Genomic DNA, 13,135 nt, shown 5'->3' with positions numbered 1-13,135 from the left:
AGTGAATTTCAAAGCTGCCATATGTAAATAGAAATAAAAAATACAGTGTTGTTTACCTGCCAAGTATTCCCCAGTTCAGAAAGACTGACAGTATTTTCTAACTGGCATGGAGTCAAGGATGCTACCAGAGGCCCAACAAAAACTGGCTCCCCCAAAAGGTAAATATTTCATTTGCTAAGACTGGCATGTGTAGTGCTTCTGAAAGTAAGAAGTTGATAATGCCTGCTAAATCCAGGAATTGATGGCTTGGCTTCACAAGCGAAGACTGGGGAAGGGCTTTACTAGTAGATCAGGCCTTGCCTGCAGAGGTTTTCCAGTGCTCCATAATTGCACCCTGGCCTTCCCCTGCTAGAGGCCATTCTGATGCACTTCATTTCTAGCCTGATACGCTCATGACCTTGCCTTTATACAGGGACCCAGGATCTAAAATGCGTTTTATTCCTGATCTACAGTGGAACTGAGTGGGCACTACATTGCCTTTGCTGTAAGAAAATATTTTTGCTCTAAACCCCAGGTTTCTAAATGGCAGGAATAATCTTCAGAAGCAGGAAATAAATTATACAGCAGCATATACCAGAAAAGAAGGAAGCCCATGAACTTTGATATTACTTGTAGAATAAAGTAAAGGAGCAAGAAAGTAGGGGGCTTTCCCTTTACAGCTATTGTGCATGCACATCTGGAATAATGCGCTCAGTTTTGAGCACTTGCCTAGCCCCAAATACCGATAAAGTGGAAAAAGTTCAGTGAAAAGCAAAATACAATCAAAGGCCAGAAGGGACTAAGTAGAGGAAAAAGATGAAGGGAGTTAAGTGTGCCAAGGCTGGCTAAGCTCAAAAGAGGCATAGCTCTAGTAGTGAAGCTCATGCAATAAAACAGAGAAAATGGAAGTTTAATTGGGAATCTCAGGGGAGAATTTTTGATGCTGAATGTGTACCTACCTGAGGAGTTGTGCAGCCGAAGTGTGACACATGGACTCCTCCAGCCACTGAAACACGCGTTAATTCTGTACCACAAGGAGATGAGTTGGATGCTTTTGTTCACATCTTTGTTTTTGAATAAATTTCTTGTAACAATATCAACTCTCAGTTGAAAGGAGGAATTGTGAGAATAGCAGAGGGGGACTCCTGACATTTGCTAGTAATTACGCACATTAAAATGTCCTGGGATGCTTGAACTGTGCCTCTGGTAGCTATTACAGTTAACCTGTGAATGGATCTGGAAATTGTAGTTAAATCCACAGAACTTTTCATGTTCTTTGCTTAAGCCATCTCAGTCTTAAAGCTTTTAACATGTACCTTGTAGACCTTTTGTTGTTTTATGGCACAAAGATACCGATGGTAAGAGCCTCCTGTGTAAGCAGAAGTAGCTTCAGCTGCTGGCAAAGTGGGGAGCTGAAAAACAAAGGCTGAAACTATTACAGGATGCCTGCATCTGTGCCTCATCCCTAAGAAGGGATGTTACTGTCTGAGACAGTAACTCTCCCACATCTTTGTGGCACCTTCACCATGAGAGATTGTATTTGTCACTTTGAACTGGATGTGAATCCAAAATGCAGTTCCACAAGTTTATGGTGCCTTGACAGGCTGCTTATTAACTTTAAAAGCTTTTCCTTGGCTTCTCTTGCAAGGCTCAAAAGCAGATTGCAGGCCAGGTGACAGCACCCTTGTTTTAAGCAGGCCAGCTGCTTCCTCCCTCTTCCCTGTCTCCAAGTACCTGCACTGAGGGGAGTTCTGGACAGCTCCTGTGCCTCAGATCTCAAGAGTCACAGGCTGAGCCATTTGAGAAATATTAAAAATGCTTTGTTCACCTGTGGGTGCTTGGAAGGCTCCCTTTTGATACCTCTGCTGCTGCATATTTTGGGGGCATGTATGGTGCAGCAGTCAGAGCTATGGACCATGCTAAAATGTAGACTCTTGCTAACTAAACTGCACCAAAGTCACTGTCTCACAGACACTCCTGATAACAGCAGAGGCCAGGAGCAAACCATTCTCAAAGGCTTGTTGCTCTGTTTTTCAATTTTTAATTTATTGCTTTTGAAGCTGAGGGGAGGGAAAGAGGGAGAAAACACAAAGAAATGCCCTGAGGCAAGTAGCACTGTGAGAAGCCCAACAGTCCTGCATCCCAGCCAGGCCCCCAGCGTCCTGGGCTTTGTCCCACTGTGTTTATCATTGCTCCATAGCCAATCTAGGGCCTATTGTTAGGGATGGAAGAAGTGTATAGTGTGCCAAAGAAAATGTTCTGTGTTTTTCCGAGTGCCTGAACATAAGTCAGCAGGATGCTTGGAGCTGCCACACTAGTTAGAATCATTAGTTACTATGCCAACTACTTTCTAGCAGCTGGTGTCCACCAAGGTGTTGTACTAGAAGCTTCCTGAACTTGTCATACCACCTGAATGCCCTGTGGGAAAGGAACTGCTATCCAAGACTGCCTTGCATTCTGTGGGAAGCTGGGAGCACCAATTTATAAATGTACTCTATTCCCTTGTTGCCAGCATGGCTCTTGTTCATCCTTCGCTCCAGCCTTTACAGGAACGGATGTAAAATACTTTCATTGTCAGCTTGTTGCCTTGTATAAAAGAGGATAATTCTTTTCTCAGTTTGCTAGGTCTCCAGTTATACTGACTCCTGCCATCATCCTATTGCTTCTCACCAAGGTTAAATATAGAGCATAACCAAGGTTAAATATTAATGCTAAGCTTCATTTTCACAAGTAATGTGAACTTAGTTGCATTGCCTTTCAATGAGTTGTAGGCACTTTTCAAATGTTTCAAAAGTGCCTACTCAGTCAGTGATATGTAGAAAGCACAAGTATACTTCATGAATTGATATTGTTGCCTGCCACACAGGAGCTGGTATCAAACAACTGCCCAGCTGTTCCATTGGAAGAAGGCTTCAATTGAAATATAAATGAAAGCCCCACTTGTAATATGATGATACTTAAAAATCCTTAAATTTTGGGGGGTTTTGTTTGGGGCTTGGGGTTTTTTGGGGGGGTTTTGTTTTGGGTTTTTTTTTTTTTTTGGACATTGGAAGCTTTTGACCTAATTTCTATCCAAGCTACGCACTAAAAAATTATATTCCAAATCTCTGCTACTCTGGCATTGTCTTCCCCTCTACTGATTATTTCCTTGTAGTTTCACTTTAGTAAAGATTGTGTTGTTCTCTGCTTTTGTCTTTTACAGTGCAGTGTTACCCATCCCAGCAGTGGTGGTGGTGTAGTAGACCCTGCTTTGTCAGGTGTTTGAATGAGTTAATTAGGAATGATGGATTGTAGGAGAAGCATGGGCTATCAGTAGCAGTTGCTGGTGTCATTCTTTTAGTATAGACTTGCACATAATTCTTTGTAAGTGTGATCTTCTCAGTGAGTGGTGTTCTGTGGTCTGGTCTTGTTTGCAGCTTCAATCCTTGGTATTTGCTTCAAATCTGTTTGAAGTGGGAACAGAAGCCATTTCTCTGCTTTCGTTTAAGAGCTGATAACAATATCCTTTCTGTATGAAGGCTGGATTTCATTGAGACTTTTTTTCTGTAATCAACAAACAAATGTATTAGCATTTTATTAGTATTTTAGTACATTAGCATTAGGTCCCAGGGCAGGTGTAGGTAGTTGATTGCATAGGGGTTGCTTACATTGGAAAAGAGAATTAGAGCAGAAGGGAATTTGGAACCAGAAAATCTGGAGATGAGTGCATGGTGTTCTAGCACTTTTAGGCTGAGTTGTAATCATAATAGCGTGGAGATCCTTTGTAAGTGGTGTTCCAGGCAAACCTGTATCTTTTGTGGTGCAAAAGCTGCAGCAGAGAGGCCTTGCACTGTCAGTGAAAAGAAAGAGGGAATTTTGGCCCAGGCTTTATGAAAGCTACAGTTGAAAGAAAGGAACACAGTGGGTTTCTTGCCAAAAATGCTGAGTAGCCCTAAGAGCTGCTGGAAGGACAGAATCTTGCTTACAAAGGATGGGCCGTAATGCCAAGGCTGAGATTTCCTGTACATAGCGAAGGCTTGAATCCTGGCCAGGTCTCTAAACTAAGCAACTCATAAATAATCCTGAGGAAACTGTGAGAAGATTGCTCACAACCAGCCTGGCTGACAGAACGAAACCCAATCTCTTCTGGTGGCACAGGCAGGAATTTCTATTTCCCATTTGCATGCGTGTGCATCTGTGCCTATATCTGTCATGCATCTATGGCTGTATCTGTTGTCTGTACATGTGAACAAATGAATGTTCAGTCAGTTGTTAATGTTCAAGCAATAATCCTGAATTGAAAACAAGCAATGATCCTCATTTCCATGGAGGGTGTAGGGGTTTTTTTTCTGGTTATTTTTGGCTTTGCCAAAAGCAATGTGAGTTGTGAAAAAGCTTTTCTTTCAGTTTGGGGTATTTATATATTCTGTCTACCATATGAAGTGCATAGTATCTATTAAGGTGTGAGGTCCTCTACAGCTTTTTTCCAGCCTTCAATACTGCGCTGAGCCTGTTGTAGAATTCCTTAAGCAAAAAAGCTAGCTTCAGGAAGGGTGTGAATGTGCTGTCATGCTTTGATAAATCATCTGACAGGCAGAGACAGACTAGGAGCTGCACCATGATGCTTTCCTGTGAGCATGACAAATAGAGTAAGAGTTGGAGCATGTCTCTGGCAGCAGCATATTGAGTCTCAGATCCTAAGCCCTGTTTTCCTGTACCACAGCAAGCTTTGCCTTAGATATAGTATCACCAACCTGACAACACATTACATGAGGACTTTCCAAAACTGCAGCTGAACATCCCTTCATGAAGGTGATCTGAAGACTTGCTAATATGGAGGCTTTATGCTGTCAAATATTTAATGCTTATATTCTAAAAGGTTGAAGTTATGTATAATGAATTTCTATTGATTTCCAACTATAAAGAAACAAGCCACAGAAGCATATTCAATCCAGAAGGATTCTGCAGGCCATGAGAGTAAAATCTACTCAGGCAAGCAACACTGTTTTCAGTATCATATCTAGAAAAAACTAAGTGCTGCATTGTGTGGAGAAGGTGGTATTGGAACTGCAGGGAGTTGTATACAAGACTGTCTATGCTGCAGGAAAGTGTTAGCCAAAGATTTTGTGGGTTTGTTTGTTTGATGTTTGGTTGGGTTTTTTGTTTTGTTTTTGGTTTGGGATTTTTTTGTGTGTGCATTTTGTTGTTTTGTTTGTGGTGTTTTGGGTTTTTTTTTTCTTTTTTTTTTTTTTGTGGCTTTTTTGTTTGTTTGTTTTATTTAGTTCTTCCTAAAGATTTAGAAGTGTAGTTTCAGCAGTGGTTTTCCTGGGTAGTTTAAACCAACCTTATATGGGTGATATATCCTAAAGAATTTATTTTGGCCTATAGGTCATATATTGATTGAAACAGGTTAGAAACCCATTGAAAGCATTTGAGAGTTCACTGAAGTAGACAAAGGTTGAAGGCAGCAATCCCAGTGCATTTTAAAAATTAGACCATCATTCTTCAGTATAGGTATTTCCATAATAAGTCCTTTGCTAGATGTGTCAAACAAAAGAAATGAGGATAAGGGAAATGATACTAAAGTTTTGCCCTTCAGTTAGTGGCCCTCACAGTACTACAGTCTGCAGTCACTGCACATCATTTCTGTGGCACAAAGCCAGTTTGGCTATCAGCAGATCCAACTTTAGCAGAGTTTTATCTCCTCCATTTCATCTTGACTTTCATGTTTTGGAACAATTCACTCAATCTTTAGCTTCCCAAGCATTCTTTTGGCTCAAAGGATAAATTTTATGTATTGCAGGTTCTGAGCTGGAGGTAGATATGGCAGAAGTTGGAACAGACATTATTTTCAAGCATATAATTTGAATACCTTAAAGAATGCTTAATTGAATTCTCTAACTTCTGACTGAGTCCTGAAATAGGTTTAGTTACAGACCCCTGATACATATACATGACTGATTGCATTTTCACAGACCAGATGGACTATCTGGTTTAATGTCCTGCTCAGACAGTAGCCCATGGAAGATTTTGTGGGAAGAGCATTAGGTGATGTTATGGAATGGTGATACTTTGCAAATACTCTCTGTGACTCTGTAATCAGTGATTTTCTGGCCAGGAGATGGTATCAGTGTCAGTGGCTCTTGCTTCTACGAGTTTGTCTAATAATTTCTGAACCCCTGTAAATTTTTGCCGTCCTTAACTTCCTGTAATAAGAAGACATCCCCAGTTTAATTACATGTTATGAGGAAAAACTACATCTTTTTGTTTGTTTTAACCTGCCCACCTGGTGACTACTTTTGGGTTTTCCTATATCTTGTATCATGAGAAGTGAACAATTGTTCCCCGTTCTCCTTCCTGAAGCTCATGATTTTATAGATATTTTTTGTATTTCCTGTCAGTTGTCCTTTTTCCAAGCTGAAGAGGCCTTATTTATTTAGTCATTGCTCAATATATAAGCTGTTCCATACCTTTGATCATCTCTACAGCATTTCTTTGGACTTCTTCCAGTTCTACTGTATGCTTTTTGAGAAGGTAGGAGGCACAGGGGTTAGAACTATCCTCAGTATGCAAGGGGTGATCAGTTTTGGCTTATATGCTAGCATAGAAGTGTTCTTGGTTTTGTTCCCTGAGTCTTTCCTAATAATTCCTAACATTGACTTTGCTTTTTGAGAGTATTTTAATGATGTTGTCATAGACAAATCTATTATAATTGTAGTTAGAAGGTCTCCTTCCTGAACAGAAATAAGTAGTTCAAAGTCCATCACTACATAGAACCAGGATTGTGTTTCTCTGGGTACATGACTTCGTAGTTATTAGGTTGAATGTCATCTACCAATTTAATCTCTGATCATTCAGTAGTGGCATTTTTTTTTCATGCTTCACAGTGACTTTCAGCTTTTCAACAGCAAACTTTTTTTTATTTCACTCTCTTTCTCCCCTTCCTCTCCTCTCCCAGATCACTTATAAATGTTTTGATCACTTATAAATGTTTTGAACAGCAGAGGCCATAGCTCAGATGCTTGTGGGACCCCAGCAGTAATCTCCGTCCATTTTGGAATTGCCCATTTATTCTAGCTCTGGTTTCATGTGTTTTAACTAGTTAGGAAATTCATGAGAGGTAACCCCTTTATCCTACTGTGGCTTACTTTATTTAGAAGCATTTTTAATGAACGTACCAAATTTTATCAACTGAAACACTGATAGTATGAAGAAGTTAGTCCAGGCAAATAGACAAATACGATTGTTGTTTAGTTCAAAACAGATGTATTGAAGATCATAATCTTTCAATAGTATTGATGAGGAATTAATCAGGCTGTTTACTGAGCACTAATATGACTTTGATGGAGCTCCAGAATGCTTTTCACCTTTGTATCTGGTGTTTGTTTCAAGGGCTGATCTGCAGCATTAGCTGACTTCATGGAAATGGGGGGAATGAACATAACAGAGACTCCATCTGCTTCACACAGGAGAAAGTCCAGTAAGCTTTAACATAAGAATGAATGGTGGAGTCTGTATTTATGCAGGGGAAGGACTAGATATGGGATGGGAGTTTAGTCCAGGTGACAGGAACCTGCTGGATAATCCATGTGGTGAACTGGTGGGATTGGAGACGAGACAGCTTCGTTTTGAAGATTCCTTGTGCCCCTTCCTCCTTTTGAATTACGCTTTTTGTGGCATCCTGTGCACAGGGAACAGTGCTGGGAGGCCAGCAGCACACACGTATATTCATGGATCCAGAGCTGAGCCAACTGCAGGTAAAACCACAGCAGTAGAGGATCATCACCCTATTACTGAGTCAGAAGGGGGAAAGCAGATTCAGAAGCAGGAAGCAGATCTCCCAAGATTAACCCAGAGCCACATTTGGACCTATACAGTTTGGGTTTCAGGGCCTGTGTACTATCTGCAACATTACAGTTGTCACTTTTCTAACCACTGGTGAAAGGGAAAGAACTGAGACTGGGAATCTTATAGCAAAAGGGAGCAGGGAGTGAGTCATTTATCTGGTGTTGTACTGGGATACAATGGAGAAGCAGAGGACTGAGGAAGCATGGGTGGGATCTCTACTCTCTAAAGTAGTCTAGAGAAGGCTACCTACAGCCAGTGGCCAGTAAGAGAGTGGTGCTTCAAGCAGAAGGAGGCTCAGAGGATGCAGAATGGAGATGCTGGCAGCTGAACTCCTTTCCCAATGGATTGTCTTACTACTCTGTTGCTGAGGAGCCAATCATGGAGAGTGACCCTTTAGTATTTAGAGTCCCTGACCTCAATTTGCTTTGAAAGGGATGCATTAGGTTATTTTTGAGGGAGAAAACATAAGGCTGGTAGTTGCTTCTGATCTTGTTTAAAACATCCTTCCTAAAATTTTAGGGGTTTCCTGTGATGATGAAGCTTGTGGGGGAAGGTGCAACACATTAGAGGGAAGCTGTGACATGTTCCAAGAATCTAGGTTGTGAGTTTTGATAGGATCCTGAAAGAAGTAGATTGTAGTTAATTCCCTTGCCGAAACCATGGCTTGCAGTCTGAGTCGTGGCATGAAAGACACCAAATGTCTTTTACATCCCAGTTACTTATGACATGCATAGGAAATAAAGGGGAAGTCTAATATGGGAATCCAAAAGAAACATTTGGAAAGAGTGGCTGAGAGAAATGTGACAAAGATCAGTAGAAACTTGGGAAGCTCAGGCATTGAAGCTTGGAGGTTTTATTAGCCACGGTGTCTGGATTCAGTGGGTCTGTGGCATCCTGTCTTGTGAGCAGAGGATGTGTGAGCTGCTGGGCCATTGTAGCCTTCTTAGGACACCTTGTGGTCCTGTCAGTCTGCCACCTGCTCTCTGCAAAGCCCCTCAGCCTTGTGGAGAAGTGTGCTGGTGCTGCCTTCTTGACAAGGCTTACAAACTTCAAAGCAAGCCAGTGATCCCCTGTTGGTACTTATCACATTGCAGGCCACAGCTGAACTCCCAGTATATAAGCCTGGGTTGTAAGAGCTCCTTCCTCTCTGCAGGAGGTCTTTTCTCCTCTGGGAAAGACTTTTCTCTGATGATGAAAGAAATGAGCCTGTCTTCAGACCCCTTGGGTCTTTTGGGTTGTAACTGTATGAAGTCAATATGTGCTCTAGTTGCAACCTCACCCTACCAGTCCTTTATCCTCTCTGTGAATATTGTACTGCATGTCTGTCTTCTATTCCACTCTCACTGCAGCATGTATGTGCTTGGTGCAAGCTTTATGTTAGTGTATTAATAAAACCTTTACAAATCCAAATAAATAATTATCTCATTAGTGGTTGGAATCCTTAGATCTTTTCCTGCTGCAGCTCTGTCTCTCTTCAATGCTAATCAGCCACAGACATGCTCCAGTTCAGAGTTTTTCTTCTCTTTTCCTTTGTTCTTCTCAAGCACGTTGTTATGGCTAGTAATATAGTCCCACCCTGGAATTCAAGAAAATCCTTAGCAAGATGGCAGTTGGCACATGGCACCTCTAGCAGGTGATACGCTTGCTGGAGCCACTTAATACAAATTCCTAGCTGGCTAAGTATTAAGGGATTTTCAGGAAGCAGCACTGCCTTGTAAGCAGGAGTCCTTGTATGAAGAGTGGTGATAGCGATAGCTCTTCTTTTCTCAGGGCTCCAGAGAATCATCGTTTTGCCTGGGAAGGAGAGATGGAGGACAGTGTCTACAACAAGGTGACCCGGAGTCCACTGGCACATCGAACTTACCATCTCAATTTTGCTCTGCAACAACTTCAGGAGCTTAAACTTCAGTCACAACGGCTGTTGGACCAAAGCCAGGCCAGGCACCAGGTAATTAAGAAAACAATCCTGACTGGGATGTAGCAGTGCTGACTTAGATGTGCACAGCCACAGCCTTAGATGTGCAGAATCAACCCAGAGCCAGTACATATGGCTCAGCTCTTGTGAAGAAGTAGCTCTTAGAGCGGGTTGGAATAAAGCTGGTATTATCTGCGCTGATTTTGATAATATTTTTATGCTTTAATTCCCAATGGCTTCTTGCACTGCACTGGCATTTGCCTTCATTTGGCTACTGACATGCTGCTTACTTTAGTGCACCAGTTCAGGGCATCCTCTTATAGTCCCTCAGTTTTAGAACTGTCTACAGTCTCCATAGTTCTTTGTCACTTAATCTCATCACTGATGATGTGTTCCTGCTTTGACCCGAGTTCTTTTTGGGAAGTGCTTAAGACTGGGTCACTGGTGTATTTCCGTGTTTCTAAATATAAGGTCTTGAAATTGTGTTGACAACTGTGTCCTGTGTCAAACAGACCTTATCAAGGTTTCATCTTGAGTAAATTCTCCTCTTCCTTAGTGTCTTCTCATATGATTTGATTCAGTTATTGAAAGAGCAGTTATCAAAGGAGGAGTATGCTAAGGGGACTGAAAAATTATTTAGAAGAATCTTCATTTATTTAAGAATTGTATTAAATTCTTTTAAGAACCTTCGCTGTGCAGAAGGCATAGCCACTGACCCTGATGCCAGATGCAGGTTTTCCTTGCAACCCTGAAAATCTTCTTCAGGCCTCCTTTCGCTTCTTTGCATGGAACTGTCTGAAGGATATGTGACTCCTTTGTCATAATTGCAAGGATAAAAGATGGGCTAAATATCTAAGAACTGGAGGAAATATGAAAAGGTTTGTATTATTCATGTTCTGAATGACACCTACATTCAAAGAGTGGACCACTGTGTTTGGAACAGCATTTCTATCCTGTGTGGGGAAGTTTCCAAGGTTACAATGAGATCATTGATGCAACTGTTACCTTTCTTTGTTGTTATGGAGAGGGATGTGTGTTCTTTCTTCTGAGTGATGTCCAAAAAGCTTCCCCGCTAAAGGCAAGGAAGTCTTTGAGTGAACAAACCTTCACTCAAAAAAGACTGGTCTCCATTAGGAAGGAGCTATTTGCTGGGCAGTCTGGCAGGACTGGACTCCAACAAAACCAGAACAGAGTTAACATGTGGAGGTCTGAACACCCACTCTCCCTCCTGTGAAGAAAATGAGTCACTAGTCAGGGTCCTTGAGAATAGGTTATAGGCAGATTGCCCTCATACTTTTCTGGGAGCGTCTTGGAAGAGGCCCTTCTGCCTTTACTCTTTGCACTCCTTCCTTCAAGCCCTCACTTAGCCATGCAGTTTCCATCCCCAAATTCCCTCACCTACAGGCATCTTGCCCCTCCTCTGAGCAGGTCTTCCTTTCATCTCCATCCAGGGGGCTCTGGGTGGGCAGCTGTGGCTGTTCATGAGTTCAGGCTGTAAGCTGGCTTGTGCCTGTGAGGAGGTTGGAGCTGGCCACGGGGCCTGGCTGAGCCCTCTTCTGATTGCTGACATTGAGCTGATGTTATTCTTGGCCTGGGGCAGAGCCATTACTCAGGAGTTTCTGTTAAAATGATTCTTTGTTAAACCTCCTCTCACCCCCACAACATCCCTCTTCTTTCTCTCCCTCCCTTCTCCTTCTTAGCCAAGCAGTTTGGAGTTGCAGTATTGAGGCCATTGCTGCAGGGCTCAGGCTGCACTGAAGCTGCCATTAATGAAGAAAGGTATTTTCTGAACATGGGGAGTTTCAGACTTTCTGAAGTGAAAAACTTCTAAATAAAATGGTTGTCTCTTGGACACTTCTGTCAGCCAGACATCCCCTTCCAGTCACAGTTGCACCGATCCTCTGACGCCTCTCCCAGTCACTGCACTGCCCTCATCTTTATCTGTCTGCCCCTGCTCCCTCTAGTTTTCTGTCACTGACCTCTTCCTCCTGCTAGTTAGTTTCTCAGATGTCAGTTCTTTGACTTGGCCTTTCCCAAGAGCTGCCTTTCTGTTGCTGCTGCTTGCACACTTCCTGCTCTACATCTGTCTCCTTCCCACTAACACTGCTTTGACTTCTGCCCCACCTTTTCCTGCTGGCCATCATTTGTCCTTGTTTTCTTTTAGCCACAGCTGATGTAGTTTATCCTGGCCTGCATGGCTTTACCACGTTTCCTAGTCAGTGTCACCTAAGCTACCTGTCTCCTGTTGCCTGCTTTTTCCCTTCTGTTCCTTGCCATGTATTGGGATCTACTCCATCCTTTGTTGTCTTGCCTGCTATATTGAAGTTCCTCAGCCTGCTCTCAATGGAAGAAATCTGTCCCCCAAAAGAGAAAGCCTATCACTTGAAAGAGTGTCATGATCTCTCTACTTAGGGGAGTACATGCAGGATATCTCCAAGCCTCTTCCATCTGACTTTTCAAGTTCTTGTTATTGTTGGAAGGCAGGCTAGCTATTTGTCAGTAGCTGAAGTGCTTTTATTATCTCAAGACACACCTTGAATATGACATGACCATACAACATGACTACATGCCAGTCTTCTATCTGTGACAAATGTATGAGTCATATGCATATGCATAGCATGTGAACAGATTACAGAAGCACCAAGATTAATAACATAGGCAAATGCTTCTGCCTGTACATTAGCCAGTTCAATATGTTACAGAGTAGCAAATATCGTGTAGGTGGAGGAAGAGGAATAAAAACCAACAATTTTCATTCATTGTATGTGCAAGTTAGTCCATGCAGTGTAGTGTGGTGGAAATAGATCTCAGATGCCAGAATAGGTACTTTATTGCCTGGACAAAAGGAGAAATACCAAACTGACTGGATGAGAACCTAACAAACAAATGGATGCAGTGATAAGGTTCAAGAACAGAGATAATACAGAATCTGAGAAAAGAGACAAAAATAGAAAGGGGCAGAGTTTGGAAGTGGAGGCAAGAAGCTTTTGTTGATCTGCGATCAACAAAATCAAGGAACAAGAATTACAAAATCAAACCAAAAGACAAGAAAAACGGGCTCATAGCAGTATTTTAATGTTTAAAAGAGACTTCATGTGACACATTATGACCTAGATGTTAGTATCGCTGCTGCAGTTGGCAAGGCAGCTAATATACCATCATTGTTTATTCTCTAATTGTTTCCTGTACTGGAAAGATGCCATTAGCTGTTAGGGAGGTCCCTCCTTCTCTGTGTGGCTATGTTCTGTCTGCTTAGCCTAACATGTACAGGGTTTAGAATTTTATGCCAAACGTTTCGCATGGGAAAAAAGCTAAATTAAAACAAGGAAAGGGCAGTCATATAGTGGAATGATCCCCATCAGTCCTGCTTGTATCAAAAAAGCTTATGTTAAACCATACATGCATCATGTTAAT

The 13,135-nt window shown here is 42.0% G+C and overlaps 1 protein-coding gene across 8 annotated transcripts in view; it reads left to right on the top strand.

Moving 5' to 3' along the window:
* TTLL5 (tubulin tyrosine ligase like 5) overlaps positions 1 to 13,135 on the top strand; it is a 135,357-nt gene that overhangs the window by 99,665 nt on the left and 22,557 nt on the right. For 7 of the 8 annotated variants that reach the window (XR_010614020.1, XM_065686066.1, XM_065686067.1 and 4 more), the window contains one exon: positions 9,577 to 9,754. The exons of the other annotated variant lie outside the window; for it this stretch is intronic. Coding sequence is in view for 6 of the 7 variants with exons in the window: in XM_065686066.1 (XP_065542138.1) it covers positions 9,577 to 9,754 (178 nt within the window). In the remaining variant the exon portion in view is untranslated. The remainder of the gene's footprint in view (positions 1 to 9,576; positions 9,755 to 13,135) is intronic. 8 annotated transcript variants of the gene reach the window in all.

This window comes from Lathamus discolor, chromosome 6, assembly GCF_037157495.1.
Source record: "Lathamus discolor isolate bLatDis1 chromosome 6, bLatDis1.hap1, whole genome shotgun sequence".
Classification (NCBI taxonomy): Eukaryota; Metazoa; Chordata; class Aves; order Psittaciformes; family Psittacidae; genus Lathamus; species Lathamus discolor.
The sequence above is the reverse complement of the archived record's forward strand: the minus strand, read 5'-3'. Positions and strand labels throughout refer to the sequence as shown.